This window comes from Pipistrellus hanaki (genome assembly GCF_964339955.1).
Source record: "Pipistrellus hanaki genome assembly, chromosome: 2".
Taxonomy (NCBI): Eukaryota; Metazoa; Chordata; class Mammalia; order Chiroptera; family Vespertilionidae; genus Pipistrellus; species Pipistrellus hanaki.
Genome location: NC_140504.1, coordinates 18885113 through 18901041, shown reverse-complemented (window position 1 = coordinate 18901041; position 15929 = coordinate 18885113). Strand labels below are relative to the sequence as shown.

General features: G+C 38.3%; 1 protein-coding gene across 1 annotated transcript in view; it reads right to left on the bottom strand.

Annotated features, from left to right (window-relative positions):
- Positions 1-15929, bottom strand: part of KCNAB1 (potassium voltage-gated channel subfamily A regulatory beta subunit 1) — a 203153-nt gene that overhangs the window by 41960 nt on the left and 145264 nt on the right. Inside the window, exons 6-8 of the mRNA XM_084873863.1 lie at positions 14082-14126; positions 12230-12273; positions 6384-6470 (exon numbers count right to left, since the gene is read on the bottom strand). Of these exons, the coding sequence (XP_084729989.1) occupies positions 6384-6470; positions 12230-12273; positions 14082-14126 (176 nt within the window). The remainder of the gene's footprint in view (positions 1-6383; positions 6471-12229; positions 12274-14081; positions 14127-15929) is intronic.

Genomic DNA, 15929 nt, shown 5'->3' with positions numbered 1-15929 from the left:
TGCAGATGTAAGACTTGGACATGTAGCTTTTATGGGCCCAGCATGCTTCCGCTGCGCGACTCTGCTGACATGTAGCTTTTAGATAAAACTTGGAGTTGACTTGGACATGTATCTTTTAGATAAAGGGGATCTCTCTCGAGTGACTCTTACAGCTAAGCCTCTCTGTGACCATAGTAGCTTTAGAAATTTCAAGACCAGCAGCTGCTTGAGGAACACCCTAGATAAATGTTCCCAACCAGTAAAAACCCCATGGGTGTGACACCCGAACACGTGTGCTGGGAAAGCTTCCAGGTGGAATGCTGGAAGTGGACTTGTCCAGAGGAGCCGACTCCACGCCCCGACACTCACCCCTGAAGATGCACTTGTGCGCACTTTCAATAAATCTTTTCAGTTCTTTTAAGTCATTTACAATTTCTCCATTCCTTTTCTATTTTTATATATTTTGGTCCAAGTTTTGAGTTGTCAGCTACTTTCATTAGAAAGGAAGTTTTTAGCCGAAACCGGTTTGGCTCAGTGGATAGAGCATCGGCTTGGGGACTGAAGGGTCCCGGGTTCGATTTAGGTCAAGGGCATGTACCTTGGTTGCGGGCACATCCCCAGTAGGGGGTGTGCAAGAGGCAGCTGATCAATGACTCTCATCGATGTTTCTAACTCGCTATCTCTCTCCCTCCCTCTCGGTACAAAATCAATAAAATATATTTATAAAAAAAAAAAAGAAAAGAAAGGAAGTTTTTATATTAGATCTTTGCCCTGGATGTTATTTACTGGGTGATTTTTTATTTTGAAAGAAAGGGGCAGAAATATTTTACGTTATCATCCTAAATCAACAGGTTTCCTTGCTGTTTTCCAAGTGAGAAAACTGAGACTCAGAGATTAATGGCTTTTACTCCCTCACTCCCTATTTCATCAAAAGTGCTCTTGTCGAGGTTATTGATGATCCTGGCACCAACACCAATGATTCATAGTCCTCAACTTGCTTGACCCGTCATAGCCTTTGATATGGGTGATCACTTCTTCCTCCTGAATTGTTTCCTTTACCTGTTCCTTGGGCGCCATACTCTTCTCTCCCTCCTCCCATCCTCCTAATGTTGGGGAGCCCCAGGGTGCTCAGTCCTTGGTTCTTTTCCCTTCCTTCTTTCTTTCCTTCCTTCCTTCCTTCCTTCCTTCCTTCCTTCCTTCCTTCCTTCCCTTCCCTTCCCTTCCCTTCCCTTCCCTTCCCTTCCTTCCCTTCCTTTCCTTCCTTTCCTTCTTTTTCTATTGTTCCCCTGGACCCTTCCATCCACTTGTTCTTAAAGAAAAAAAGAATTTTCTTACATAAGTAAATTTGGGGTTGACTGTAGTAGGGTTTCAAAAAGTCATCTAAACGTATGTTCTCTAATTCTCATTAATTTTGCATGATTCTCTTCACTGAAGCAAGTCGCAACACAAGCTTACCTCCCAGAATTAAAAACAAATTAGCAAAAGCTAAAAATGGGAACATAATTAGAAAGGATGGAAAATTCCAAACTGCAGGGGGTAAGGTTTTGTGGTTCCTAATCTTTTCCAGTATTTGAACACTGACAAACAATTACTCCCCAAGGAGAAGTGACGCTTTCAAAAGTCTTCAGATTTCTAGGGCGGGTTTGTGGGAGGAGCAGTGGTGGGATATGAGGGATGTCTATGTGTAATGTATAGATTTTACACAGCTGGCCAAATGCCTTATTTTATAGTTTGTGGAGACTTGAATCTTAAGCATACAAGGTTTTCCTAAACTTCCAATTATTTTGGACATAATGATATTTTCTTATGAAGTAAACCAATTTGTTTTCTGAAACTAATGAAAACTCAGACTGGCCCCATGGATTTTCTGCCCACTCTGGGCCATAGACAGTCCTGACATAATTTTAAAATATAAACACAGCCTTCATAGATGTCAATCAAAATTTCAAACTCAAATTCCTCTCCCTTTCCTAGCTGGAACCTGCTCAGGCTAGAAGCCTGCAATAAAGGGTAGTGACATGGGGCATGGCTGGTGTTTTCATTCCTCTACTTTCTGCTTCTCCTCCCGGCCCTTCTCCTACTGGCTCTGGATGTTCGTTCATCCTTTTCTCAAACATAACCTAGAGGACAGGACCTAAGATGACGCCACACCGGAAACAAACACAGAGACCCTCCCTGCCACCCCAGCATTCCCCTGGTTATACCACTAAAGAGATTCAGTCCACTTTTCCACCTCTGGATTTGCCAAACACGAGTCAGCTTACAAGCTACTGTATTCCCCAACCATGGGGATCATGTTTGAAACTCCCCACTCCCAACCAGGGTTGAGTGAAGGGGAAGCCCTCTCACCCTGCTGGTGTGGATGGTGCTCAGAGCACAGTTTTATTCAGGTATGTCCTTCTCAACTAGACCCTCTCTCCTCTGTCTCAACCTTTATATTCTTCAAGCAAGTGAGGGGCTTCAGAGTCCCAGAACTGAGAGTGGGGGAGGAAGAGAAAGGAAACTCATCTTTACAGAATGCTCACTCATGAATGGAGAAGGGTTATGGCCCCCATTATAATAATGGATGTGGTCAGGAAGCCTCAGTGGATGCTACAATAAATTCATTTTTTGGGGGACACAGGAAATTCACCTAGTTTCAAAGAAACACACCTCATGTTAATAATTACTAAGTCAAAGAGGTACCATCTTGGTGGAGAAAGCTGGCAGACATCATCTTAACTGAGTGGTCAACTTAACACGACCAGTAATGGGACACACTGAGGACCCAAAAAGTATTCTTGCCCAAAAGGCTTACTATTAATTTAATCGTAGGGAAAACAACTACACAGATCTAGACTGAGAGACATTTTCTAAAACAACTGGCTTGGATTAAAAAAATATATATATAATGTTATTAAAGAGAAAAGAAGGTGAAGGAGCTATTTTAGACTAAGAAAAGAAAAAGCCAAGACAACTAAATGCACTTTGGATTCTTAATTAAATCCTAGGCTTGCCTCCCCATCCACTGAAACCTAAATGAACATGAAGCACATTTTAGGAGATGTGATATGGCTTGCTTATTATATAATAGTGGTGCATCAATGGTGAAGCTCTCGGGGGTGAGGATTGTGTTGTGGTTATATAAAAGAATGCCTTGTCCTCAGGAGACAGAAGCAAGTGTGGGTGAAATATCATGAGAGAGAGAGAACAAGGAAGGGAGAAATAGAAGCAAATACAGCACAATTCGGCAAATCTACGTGGAGAGTATTATATGTTTACCTTTTCAGCTTTTCTGTAGGTTTTAATTTTTCAGAAAAAAAGGTTGGGGACAGAAAGAGACATGGAACCAGCCCTCACCCATCTCCTTTGCAAGTACACAACATGGAGATTAGGTACCTCTCTTTGAAATTTTATTTCAATTGTGTCTTGGTGCCTGGATGAAACTTCAATTATTACATCTTATTATGAATATCAATTCCTAAAAGTATAAACATATATAATGACAATTTCAACCTCAGAATGTATGTGCAGGGCATTGCAATATATAAAAACATTTTTGCTTATATTGTCTCATATTATCTTTACAACAATCTTGGAAATAGCTAGAGAAGGTAATAGTTTTATTCTTCCCATTTTCCAAATGAAAAACTGAACAACAGAAAGTCTGAGCAACTCAACCAAGTATACACACCTAAAACGAATGCCCTCACCCTCTGATTGAAGACTCCCATTTTTTTTTCACTACACATATTAAATACCCATACCCATGAGGGGTTTAACAAAACCATTTACTATCTTTGTTACTTCATTTTGTACAGAAAGTGAAACTGAAGGGTCTTTATTCACCTGGGAATTCCAGATTAGCAACAGTACAGGTGGCTCTGCTCATTCCATGGGATCAGCATGCTCATCAGCCCTGAGTTTAAGTGAGATGCTTCTAAGTGACAACTGCTCAACTCTGTAACCCCACCTGCCCGGACTAGAGAGCTGAGTAATGTTCTACCCATGTCATTGCAGATCAGCTGCAGCACAATGAGGAACTTACAGAGATGAGTATAACAATGAATTCTCCCGAGACCGATTCAACATCTCCTCCGAATATGGCGGTAAATCTTGTCACAACTCCAGCGATCTTCCAGGGAGATGACAACTCCCACAGAAGGATGTTCACGTGTGTCACAAAGCCATAGCCCCCCAAATACTAACAGCTCTGTTTCCACCTGACAGCTGGGGTGAGCAGGGCCATCTTCATTCTCCCTCTGCCTAACAGTAACTTAGGAGGGAAAACATGCCCTTTCTGAACTCGGTGAGAGCCACAGATTTGTGGTAAAGAGGACCCACAGGGCCCAGCCATGTGGTCCACATTTTCCCTCCTTTTGTGTCGCATTAATGATAGGGGTTGAATCGCTTCTGCCTTCACTGTTGACTGAAGAGGTGAAGAAAGGACAAAGCCGCACGTGTGTGTGTGTGTGTGTGTGTGTGTGTGTGTGTGTGTGTGGTGGGGAGAATAGAGCAAGTAGCTAAATTGCATAGAGTATATACATATTCTTCTCCAGGATCCTCCCCCTCCCTTCAGATCAGGACTTTATGGAATGAGGTTGGAATCCTTGACTTTCTATAAAAGTACAAAACACAGCACACCTAAACAAATTACTAAAATTCTGTGGCACACCACAACATATGTTTTTTGCAGGTTTGACAAAAAAAGGTATACTTTTGATTCATTCAAATGGATGGCTATTGTTGTCATTTTTTTTAAATTTGACAATCTAATGGGAAAAGAGGTCAGTGTACGTTTTAAAAATTCTTGTGGCACACTGGTTGAAAATTGCTGTTCTATTCTATACATGGTGTAATTGCAAAGGATACTTTTCCAAAATAAAATAGTCACTGGACTTAAATGGGAAGCAATTTCGGGCTTTCACAGCCTAAACAGCACTTGCACACTTTCACTCACTCAAACACTTTAGTGCTCTGTTTTGATGTTTCATTATTGAGAATAGTGTGATATCATATTATCCCTGTAAAAAACTCTTCTTAGACTAAAAACATTTATAATTTGCCTTATCAAACATGTATTCTTTGATTTGATAAAAATATGCATTTTTATGTCATTTCCATGGATAATTTTTGATCAGAATTTCCAACATTAATATTGCTTTATAGTAAACTCCTAATTAACTCAGAATCAAAGAAACAGAAAACTCTACGAGAACATTATATTTGTCAGAAAAACCCACAGAAAAACTCATATGTACTTTTATTATTTATAACTTTTATAGCCCAATAGCAAGAATAAATCTTTATAGAACCTGTTGATATTATAAGATCATGAACTACCCATTGAATCATCAAGGACAAATTACCTTCAGTATAATTTTATGTTGATTACTTTATTCTCATTCTTTGAAAATTTATAAATCTATGTCATATTATAAGCCTCAAATAACAAGAACATTCTTTCCCCCCCCCCTTTTTTTCCAAATATTTTCATTCTCATTAACCTTGGGTGATAATTCATGATTATAAACCTCAATTAACTGGATCATTGTAAACCTCAATTAACTGGATCATTCTTTTTAATTTTCCCTCCCAAACTATCTTCTTTCTCAATAATATTATGTAGGTTCCATAAATAAATGTAAATTGAAAAAAATCTGTTTTTAGGAATGTCCTGAAAGTTTTCACAGGAGATGTCAAAATATTGTCTTCAAACAGTTGTAACAGAAGGGAAATAAAATGAGAACCAAAAACCAAATTGCAATGAAGGGTCTCATTTTTAAAAAAAATATATACTTTATTGATTTTTTACAGAGAGGAAGAGAGAGGGATAGAGAGCTAGAAACATCAATGAGAGAGAATCATCGATCAGCTGCCTCTTGCACACCCCCTACATTCCCTTGACCGGAATCGAACCTGGGACCCTTCAGTCCGCAGACCAACGCTCTATCCACTGAGCCAAACCGGTTTCTGCTCATTTTAAATAGTGGCTCCGCAGACTGGGAACTAATCAGACCTAGAGTCGTTATAAAATAGGAAGCCACTCAGATGACTTACTTCAAAATAAGATGTAAAATAAGATGGCTGGGTTATAAATTCCCCTTCTAATTAATTTTATTGTTTTCATTTATGGAACCACAGAAGTGAAAAGAACCTGGAAAAAGTAAGTGAGCACTGTACCCAGCAGAAGCCACAATTCCAATGCCTGCAACTATTATACTTTAAAAAGGAATGAAGATGCAGGATGCTGAGCATTGGCTTTGAAGGTAAAAATTAAGGCTGAAAGACATCTACTGGAAAGGTGGTTATTTTTCATATTCAGTCAAATCAGTCTGAGTGTATTTCGTTTCCTACCGTGAGTGGAATAGTCATCGAGCTAGAATCAGTAACTCCAGAGTGTTTTATTAAATTTCTTTACTCACCTTCCATGGGGGTGTTACTGTCTGGTCGATTTGCGAAGACGACATCCACATACTCCAGCTGCAGCCTCTGGAGGGAGCCCTTCAGTCCTGGGAACAGAAGCAGGGCAAACAGAGAAAGTCCAAAATGAGCACTATTGGAAAGAGTTGAAGTTTGGTTATCTTTAAGAATTTACTTTTTTAAAATTAAAAAGCATTGGATTAGCTTCAGGGAAGCACTAGTAAATACAATGATGTGCTAACTGACCCCTAAATCCTTGTAAAATTATGTCAAAGTCTGATTTTGTCCCCACAAAGAAAAGTCTTAGCTTGGCCTCAGTGGCTTAGTAGTTGAGCAATGACCTATGAACCTAAGGAGGTCACAGTTTAATTCCAGGTCAGGGCACATGCCTGGGTTGTAGGCTGGATCCCCAATAGGGAACCTGCAGGAGGCAGCCGACCAGTAATCCTCTCTCATCATGTCTCTCTCTCTCTCTCTCTCTCTCTCTCTCTCTCTCTCTCTCTCTCTCTCTCCCTCCCTCCCTCCCTCTGTCTCTCTCTCTCCCTCCCCGCTTCCCTCTCTCCCTCCTTTCTTTCCTCCCTCCCTCCCCTGCTCTTTGAAATCAATAAAAATATATTAAAAAAATAAAATTCTTTTCTCTATGGCATTAGTATTCCCACCACACTAGAAAATACAGACTTAGTGTTCATCTTGCAGTGACTCGTGTGTGGCACTGTCCGGAAGCAAAGTTTAGAATAAAAAGCACCCTAAGAATTTTTTCTTGAAAAATTCAACTAATGTCATGTATTGAATTACTTAATGGACTTATAATAGAATGGAGGTATGATATTGCATAGCAAAACATAAAAATAGTATATATCATAAATAAGTGACAACCAATGCCACAATGGGTTACAATAGGAATAAAAGGGTTGGTCAGTGAGGGCGTTACTCAACATCTCATTGATTGGAACAAAGTTCGAAGAATCCTATATATAGCGGAGCTCTATTATTTCTATTTCTCCCTATTCTTTTGGGGAAAAACAAAAATACTAGAAGCTATAAAGATTGAAGTGGTAATATAAAAGACAGAGTGAGAGCTTACAATAAAATCTAGAACCCATAGTCTGTTTCAACTCTAACCATTTTGTCACATTCCTATGACTATTCAGAAAAAAATATTTAATCTCAGTAAAATTAATGCTTCCCTGAAATAGAATGTACTGTACATAATATTATGTAACCGAAAGGACAGTGTTCAAGAGTCATTTCCATGACATAAAATTTTATGGCATTTCCGTATCAGCTTATTTAATTCTTCAGGAAGACCGGAGGGTTTTCTCTTTTTATTATAGGCGTAAAATTAATTGCATGTTAAATGAGGCTCTTAAAAATTTAAATTTGGCTCATTTAAATTTGATTTTTCAAACTAGTTTATCGGCCAGCCCCAATTACCTTTCTGACAGGAAAATGGAGTGCTTGAATATAGTTCCGGAAGTATTTTTCACTCATTAAGAAAGGATTGTCTGTGGTGGCAGCTTGTTAAAGGAAGCATTGATGAGCAGATTAGGGCAGACAGGTGTTACAGGGTCCAATGCCTGCTCTTGAAAAACTGCAGTGACTTTCAGGCTCAGGGCATTACCAGCTATCGCAAGGGGCAGCTTGCAATTAAATTTAACTTAAAAAAATTTATGATGTGAGCCACTTTTTGGAAGCAATTGTATGAAGGAGTCAAGGGGAGGACCGGATAACGAAGCAAACAAATAAGTAGGGTGTTATAAGGTTTGAAAGGTTGGAAATTTACCCTAGCATGCTGTGTGATCTCACTTGGCTTATTTCACTTTTTTTGTGTAATTCAATTTTCTGATCTGCAGTGGGGATAATGGTCCTTGCTACCTTCAGAATTGCTGCTCCAGAGAGCAAGTAAAATCAATTGTAAGTACTTTGTAAATGCAATAGTTTAGTAATGCGGCGATTAAAATGGTGATATTCACATATCAGAATGAGAGGTCCCAACAACTACTGCCAGAGACTTTCACTAGACCCCTGGTTTTGGAGGCATTTAGTGACATTTTGTCCCATGCCTGGCCCTGGGAACAAGGTCCTCCTTCCTGATGATGGCCCTCTCCTCCTGTGTCTCTTCTCAGCAGTCAGGGTGGGCTGAGAATAAGCTGGAGAAGAAGCTACGACTGACTTGGCCCTGTTGTGATTGCAACATGATCAGTCACGACTTAAGTCATTCACTTATCCACGCCATAAGCATGTTCTGAATCCCAATTTGATTCTGAAACTGTGCTGGGCTCTGGGAGTATAAAGATGTATGGACACTGCATTCATCCCCAAGGAGCTAGCAGTGCATGTTGAGAGCTTCTATTGGCATACGCTCATTATTCAAGGCAATAATGTATGCCCCAAAATAATGGCATGGACTTGATAGAAAGGTCATTGTACTTGGTCATTCTTCATCTGTCAAAGACAACATAGAGTTAGATGAACTTTCTTTTTTGACCTTTCATGTGATTGCAAACCAAGTCAGGTAGTCTTTCCTTTTCCTTCTTGGGATACTTTAATCTTGTAGAAACAGCTAACTCATAGCAACATAAAGACATGTTCACCAATGTCTCCTTAAAAACCATGTAGGTTATTTCCAATAAACAAATAGTCAAGACCCATGTCCACTTAGCAAATGTTTGTTGAGCGCTGGCTTGGAGCCAGGCATTGTTTTAAGTTTAAGTAGACATACAAAAATGCATTAACCTCAGCTCCAGAGGGGCATCCTGACAGCTAATCACAACCTAAGGAGCTAAGTGCTCCAGGGAAGTGAGTGGACTTGCTAAAGGCACTTTAACCTTAACCTGTCCCTGGACACCAATGCAGTGTCTATCTGCTGGAGTGAATACAAGAGAAGCAGGGGGAATGCTCCCTGCCCTTGAGGAATGTCTAGAAATTAACTGGCAATTCCTCGAAAGTCCACAGGATAATAAATTATGTTATACAAAGAAAAAGGCTCTCAAGTGACTGTAGGAAAGAAAAATCTAAGTTCATTTTTCTTTTAGGTTCTGAAGTTGAACAGGAGCTATATCGTTTATAAGGTGATCCTTAATTCAATTTAAGCCTGTTGTACAGGCATCTACCTAAAGACAGGTGTTCATTCCAGACATTAAGCAGGTTGGCATGCACGTGGGTCAAGTGCTTAGACCTTGCAAGTCTAATTGTGTAGAAACAAGGAGATCAGTAAGTAGTTTGGAGATTCTGCAAGGGTTCTATTCATATATGCCCTGTCGTCAGATATGCCCTCTATATCTACCGCACATTTGATTTCCTATCTAGCTTGAGAAAAAGTTGCCGTCAGTAATATACACAGTGTCCCTATATAATTTTCCAGGTTCTTCTCAGCAGACCTCTTAATCATGATGTAGAGGACACACCTGCTTTTTTTTTGTTTAAATAAAGACTGCCCTGTATAAGAATAATATATGTGCCAGCCTCTCCCATTATGAAGCCTGGTTATTCTGGTGGATAATTTCTATTACTGTGAACATGATACACTGAGAAGGAATCCTGGGGTGAATCCATTTGCTATGAAATTTATTTTTAAATTAAAAAATAATAAATGATCTTTTTATAAGAAAAAAAGTTTAGATAGTAGGAGTAACCACTTGCCATTCATTAATAATGTTTAAGCAGAGCTTTCTCAGACTATTTTCTTTTTCTGTTCCTAAAACTATAACACTGGGTTTGTGTTTTGAATCACATCAGAAAACTGTTGTTTATCTGAAAGGCAACTATAGATTTAGACACAGGTTTTGCCTATAAATGCACACAAACAATTTACTTATTCTTATACTTTGGCTTACCAAACCATCTCTATTCTTTCACCCTGCATACCAAGAAATTGGATCTGCTGAATTTTAACACTGGCATATACTTGAGCTTAATAAATGTTTGTGGAATCACTAAATGAATAAATAGACTTTCATAACCTGAGAAGACCTTGGGATTCTAAATGGATATAATAAAGTGTTAATGAGATTTCTACCCCTTCTTTGTGACTTTAAGGAGAATATTATTCCTAACTAGATCTGAGGCAATGACTTTGGACTCATTGAAAAGGTCTTTCCTATGAATTTTTTTCAAAACTACATTATTCAAGCTCATTTTACATTTTATAAACTAACTCAGTTGGCCAAAGTTACCCAGCACACAATGGCCTGAACTCTACATAAGTCAGGCTTCTGTCTTATTCTTTAAGAGCAATTCTCAAATTTAAAGTGTGTATAAATTTCCAATGTTGAATAGTTGAATAAGAACACCTTTACCACAGAACAAGTATCAATGAAACCTAAATTTTATAAATCATTCAAACTTTACTTTGGGTCTAGAAATATCATATCCCTCCTTTTTTTTCCTGCAAAATCCACTCAATTCCCCAATTTCAGTCCTTTTTGCTGACTCTCTTTTGCACTTATGATTATTTTTTGTCTTTGGCTGAAACTATAAACCGTAAAATAACAGCAACAATAACAACATAATAATAGATCCCAATTCTTTTTCAATTTCGAAAGTTTGAAATTTTGTGTTAAAGTTTGATTCTGGGTTGATTGGAATTTCAGCTGAACTAATTTATGCATCCTGAGAGATTTGTTCCTAAGAGAATTCCTGACTTATTTAAAAGGAGAATTTAAGATATTTCTATTAGGTTATATGAAGCTTTAAGAAAATAGATTTTTAGATTTTTCTTTTTTTTCGTAATTGAGATTTTATTATTTGTTTTGAGGATCAGTAAACAGACATTTCAGTTTGTACACAATTCTTAATGTATGTACCAAAATTATGAAGTTATTTGAGCTATTTTTTTCTAATCAGTTATTTGTGACGTTACAGCTTAAAATTTGGAGGCTAATTTTCCTTAGTAGAGTATCAAGTGCCAATGTCTTTAAATGTTGATACACTCTTACATCAAAGCCCCCCTAATTCACAATTTAATATCATATATACTACATTATCAAATTTTCAATCTTTCACAGCAAATTAACAAAATTACTAGGAAAATGACTACCACATCAACTATGCACAAAATTCTGTAAGGAAGAACCAAGATCAAGGGGTGGTTTTCTGTTTTTTTAAGAAACAATTCTATCAAAAACATGTGAATAGGGGTAATTTAAGATGCCCAAGACATAGCAAATGCATGACTGACTCCAAATTGCCATTTAGTATGCTTTGTAATATAGGATATAAAACTGCCCCCATCTATGGAATGTTAAGCTGAAGAAAACTGATTTTTAAAAAGAGAATCCTGAAATCATGAATGGTCACAGGTAAATATTAAAGCAATGGAGATTTGGTTAAAAAGCCCAAAGTGGCATGCTGTTCTTTTATCTTTAATATCATATGTTTTTGTTGACTGCCCATTTGAACCACCTTCTGAATCTCTTTTTTTTTTTAAATCAGAAAGTGGGTACAAGTTTTTCTTTTAGGGGAAAATAAAAATGTTTTAAAATTAGAGTTGACTGGTCAACTCTAATTATACTCCGAACCAACGAATTATATACTTTAAATGGATACATTTTTATGTTATATCTATTATAGCTCAATAAAACTCTTAAAAAGCCATATGCAAGCGTTTTATTAATGTGAGCATAGCTGTACGTGATAACAGTCCTAGAAATTTTGGCCTTTTGCTGAGTTTCCCTCTATCACTACATTCCCAACACACAACCCCCGGAAGAGACTTGGTTGATTGTAATTCTTTTTGTAGAGGTTATTTTTTCCCCTCCCAATGTGTTTTGAATGTATAATATGTGGCTGATACCGTTCATGAACCAGCAGCCCACAGATAAAAGTAAAATGAAGCAGCAGAACCTACCTTCGATTATATGTTTTCTTGACAACCCTCTTTCCGTTTCAGCTCTAACAAGAAAAAGAAGCAAAGGACTTTGAGTGGGGTGTGCTTTCTTTCACCGCTGTTTCAAAAGTACAGGAGAATGGTTGTTCTGGATGGAATTGCTAATTTTATACCCTGTTCTTGGCAAATTCTGCACCACTGCAGGCTGAGGAGGAAGCTGGTGGGCAGCACACTGAGCCCCTTTTCTTCAGAGAACCCAGGAAGTGAAATTAGCATGACTGTCACCACCCCTCAATAATAACAACTCGGCCACCCACACCCTGTCCATATATAACTTGACACAGGGCTCCACCTCCCCACCTTGTCCTTACCAATCCCAAGCAAATGAAATAAAAGGCTTGCTAGAAATATGTGAGCTTACTATAAGCTTGCCAGGCTGCTGATGGCATTAGCTTTTCCGAGAAAAGAAGCAAATTGGAAGGTGCCTTTTGACTTTCAAAAGAAATGAACAATTATTTTTATAAAATGTGACCAAACAACTTTTCCTTAAATTAGTATCTTACGAAGACCAACATTCATCCAGGACTTTTGCCATTTCAGATCATTCTCAAACTGGCCAATTGGAAAGGAATGTGGTGCCTGGTTTTTAAAGCATTGCTGAAATGTTTCTTCAACATCAATACCTTTGTCAACCTTAGTAGTTCACCTTTCACCTTTGGCAATTTTGTACCTTTTATAAGTCTATTAGATAATATTATATGTAATTCTCTATACATACTGGTTCTTGCAGATTGTCTTACTTCCTGATTATTTCCAAACCATACGCAAGGTTTTGAGTACCATTGCAAAAGCACCAAGCCATGGCACCATGAATCAGAGCATAGACAATGTGAATTTGTGTTTCTCATAGGCACCGTGTTGCCTTATTTTTATATAGACTACAATGGTAGTAAAGATCTAAATTCCATTTTTGTTTTCATATTCATCACATGCAGGCTCGAAAACAGCAATAAAATATGAGTGTGTGTGTGTGTGTGTGTGCCGGGGTGGGGGTGGGGGAATACACATACATTTTGGTTAGAAGATTTCTAAAAATCTGGTCTCTGCCTCCAATTTTGTTTTTAACTATTTCCTATCAATTATAGGGTGGTAAATAAAATTACGTGTGTTTGTATTTACATTTTGTTAAGAAATCTTTGAGATTTCCATGCAAAGGCTTATGGAATAGCTTGCTGTATTCTTGCAAGTTTGTCTTAAAGACCAGAACTTCTAAGTCCTGCTGGATAACGTAAGTATCAGTTCAAACACCAGAAGGCCCACCAGAAGCCATTCATCCTGAACCCCACACCAGAGAGAGGACTTCTCTTTCATGTGGCCTGGCAGCGAGTAACCCAGGAAGCTCTATGTTATTCTCCAGGGAGATGCCCCCTTTGATCAGCACTTTCAGAGCCCTCTGAGGAAAGGATCAGAGACTTACTAGTACAGTGGGACCAGACAAGATATTTTTATATTTGTATTCTAGAGAAGTCGCTGAGTGTTGGCAGAGTTGAATAGCTTTTCTTCGGTGATGCTATGTGCTCATTTCCTTTTCCCAAAATTTGGACTCTATTTTGGTGCTAAGTATGAGGTTGATTTTTGAAAACTCTCTGTGAATCACTTAGTAACAAGTGACCTCATGCTACTAAATTTCTTTGGAAGCATCTTGTTCAAATTGAATCCTAGGCTAATTGCTATTTCCTTCATGTGAGAAATAATCATCTTTCACTCTAAACCAATTGATTTTGGCATATTAGATGTGAAAGGATGGCCTAAAAATATAAAACTACTCTTTGTTTCCTATCAAGTAGGGAAAAACAAAAGTTATTTAACTTACTTTCCACCCCAGTAGAGTTTAGTTGTTATGACCAGGCTGGACCTCCTGTATGTTAAACAGACAAACACACACAGAGAAATATTAAATAAATTATTTTTAATCATACTGTCATATTATTATAACACCCAAATAATTTATTGTACCACCCATTTTTAAAAAATTGGCAAAGTGATAAATTTGTTAATTCACATCACAAAAAAATGTGAGAACAAAGACTTGAAGTCAGATCTCAGAAGAAGAGAAGCTGAATAGAAGTGATCTTTACCTGGAGGGGCTGGAGGAAGCTGAGGGCTATGACAGCAAATAGGTGAGTGGGTAGTGGCAAAGCAAAGGGAAGGGTGGCATGGAGGGTCAGAAATAGTAAATGAGGAGGGTAAGTGAAAGGACTAACTGATAGATGGCTGTAGGATCTCAAACAAACAGCCACCCACTAACACTTGGCATATAAGATAACCTTGATTGAGTGTGAACTTCCCTGGGGTAAGTCCACCCTCCAAGGGCCATGGACCTAATGGCTCTGAGTTACTACGCTTTCTAATCATCACATTCACAGGCAGGACTTGACTACATGGAAATATGAATAATGAACTAAATTACAATAGTCAATAAGTAGGAATGAAATTTCTATGGGTGTCATTTTAATGGAAATGTTATTTTAGGAAAACAGTTAAAAAATCCTTAACTCAAAATTTTAGCACCTTATTCTTAAGGGAATATAATGTGGAAATCTTGTTAGCAAATGTATTACTTTTTCAAAATCACACTTAAAGGGAGCAAATGGCATTATGATCATGGAAAAGGAAATATTTCTTGAGAACTATAGTCATGTAATTTAAAATTCAGAGGTAGATCTCAGTGTAATTTAATTTCTCTAGGTATGTAATTCAATTGAACTTGCCTAGAAAAAAAAATAATTTGTGATTCAAAGGTCAAGACCAAACTTTGGGAATAGTTGAAGCAAGGCATTTATAATTTCATCAGCTGTAGCGGCAACACCTCAGGACCCTCAGGTATAAAAGCCTAGCCTGATGAATGATAACCAATGAGAGACGGTGGTAACAAGTCCGACAGCTTGGCTGCGACAAGAAAAATTCGTAGAGAATGTCAGCAACCGCATCCCACTGAAGTTAATTCCCTGAAAAGTAATGAGAATCACTGTAATGGAAGGTCTACAGATAGAAGCATCTAAAGATCACACACTCCAGAAGAGCTGATGCACTTTCCTGGTTGATCCATCAACTGCATGATACCTACTGTTGTAGTGATATCCTGGGGGAGCTAGATCTGCTTTAGCAAACATTGTCAGAGCTTCAACAAAAGGCTGGATGGAATAGTATTAAAAAAATGAATGCAGCCCTCTTGATTATTCAAAGCATGTGGACCCGCGGAAGCTGCACATTCTACTCAAATAGTACCCCCACAGACTCACTTATTCTTTCAAAATTAGGCTTTCTGTAAAATGTTTGGCCTACGTGGGTGTGCGCACTAACGTTAATGTTCAAACAACATGAGCAGACAGCAACCTGGCCAATTTTCACTGGCTTCATGGAGGCATTTAGAGTGGGTGGAGAATGATAACATGAATATTTACTCTGTTAAAGCACAGGTTCCAGAAGACATTTGTTCACCTTATGTCACTTTATCAGCATGACATTTAGGGCAGGTATGACATCCATTTTAGAGGTGGAGAAATTGAGACTCAAAGAAGTGAAGTAACATGTCCTGGACAGCACAGTTAGCAAGTGGTGGCCCTGGGAGCAGAAGCCAAGTATACTCTAGTTGAAATTGCTTGTATGCTTCGATGATAGTTTATCTTTTCACCAGTTTTCTGGGGGTAGTGGTGAATGG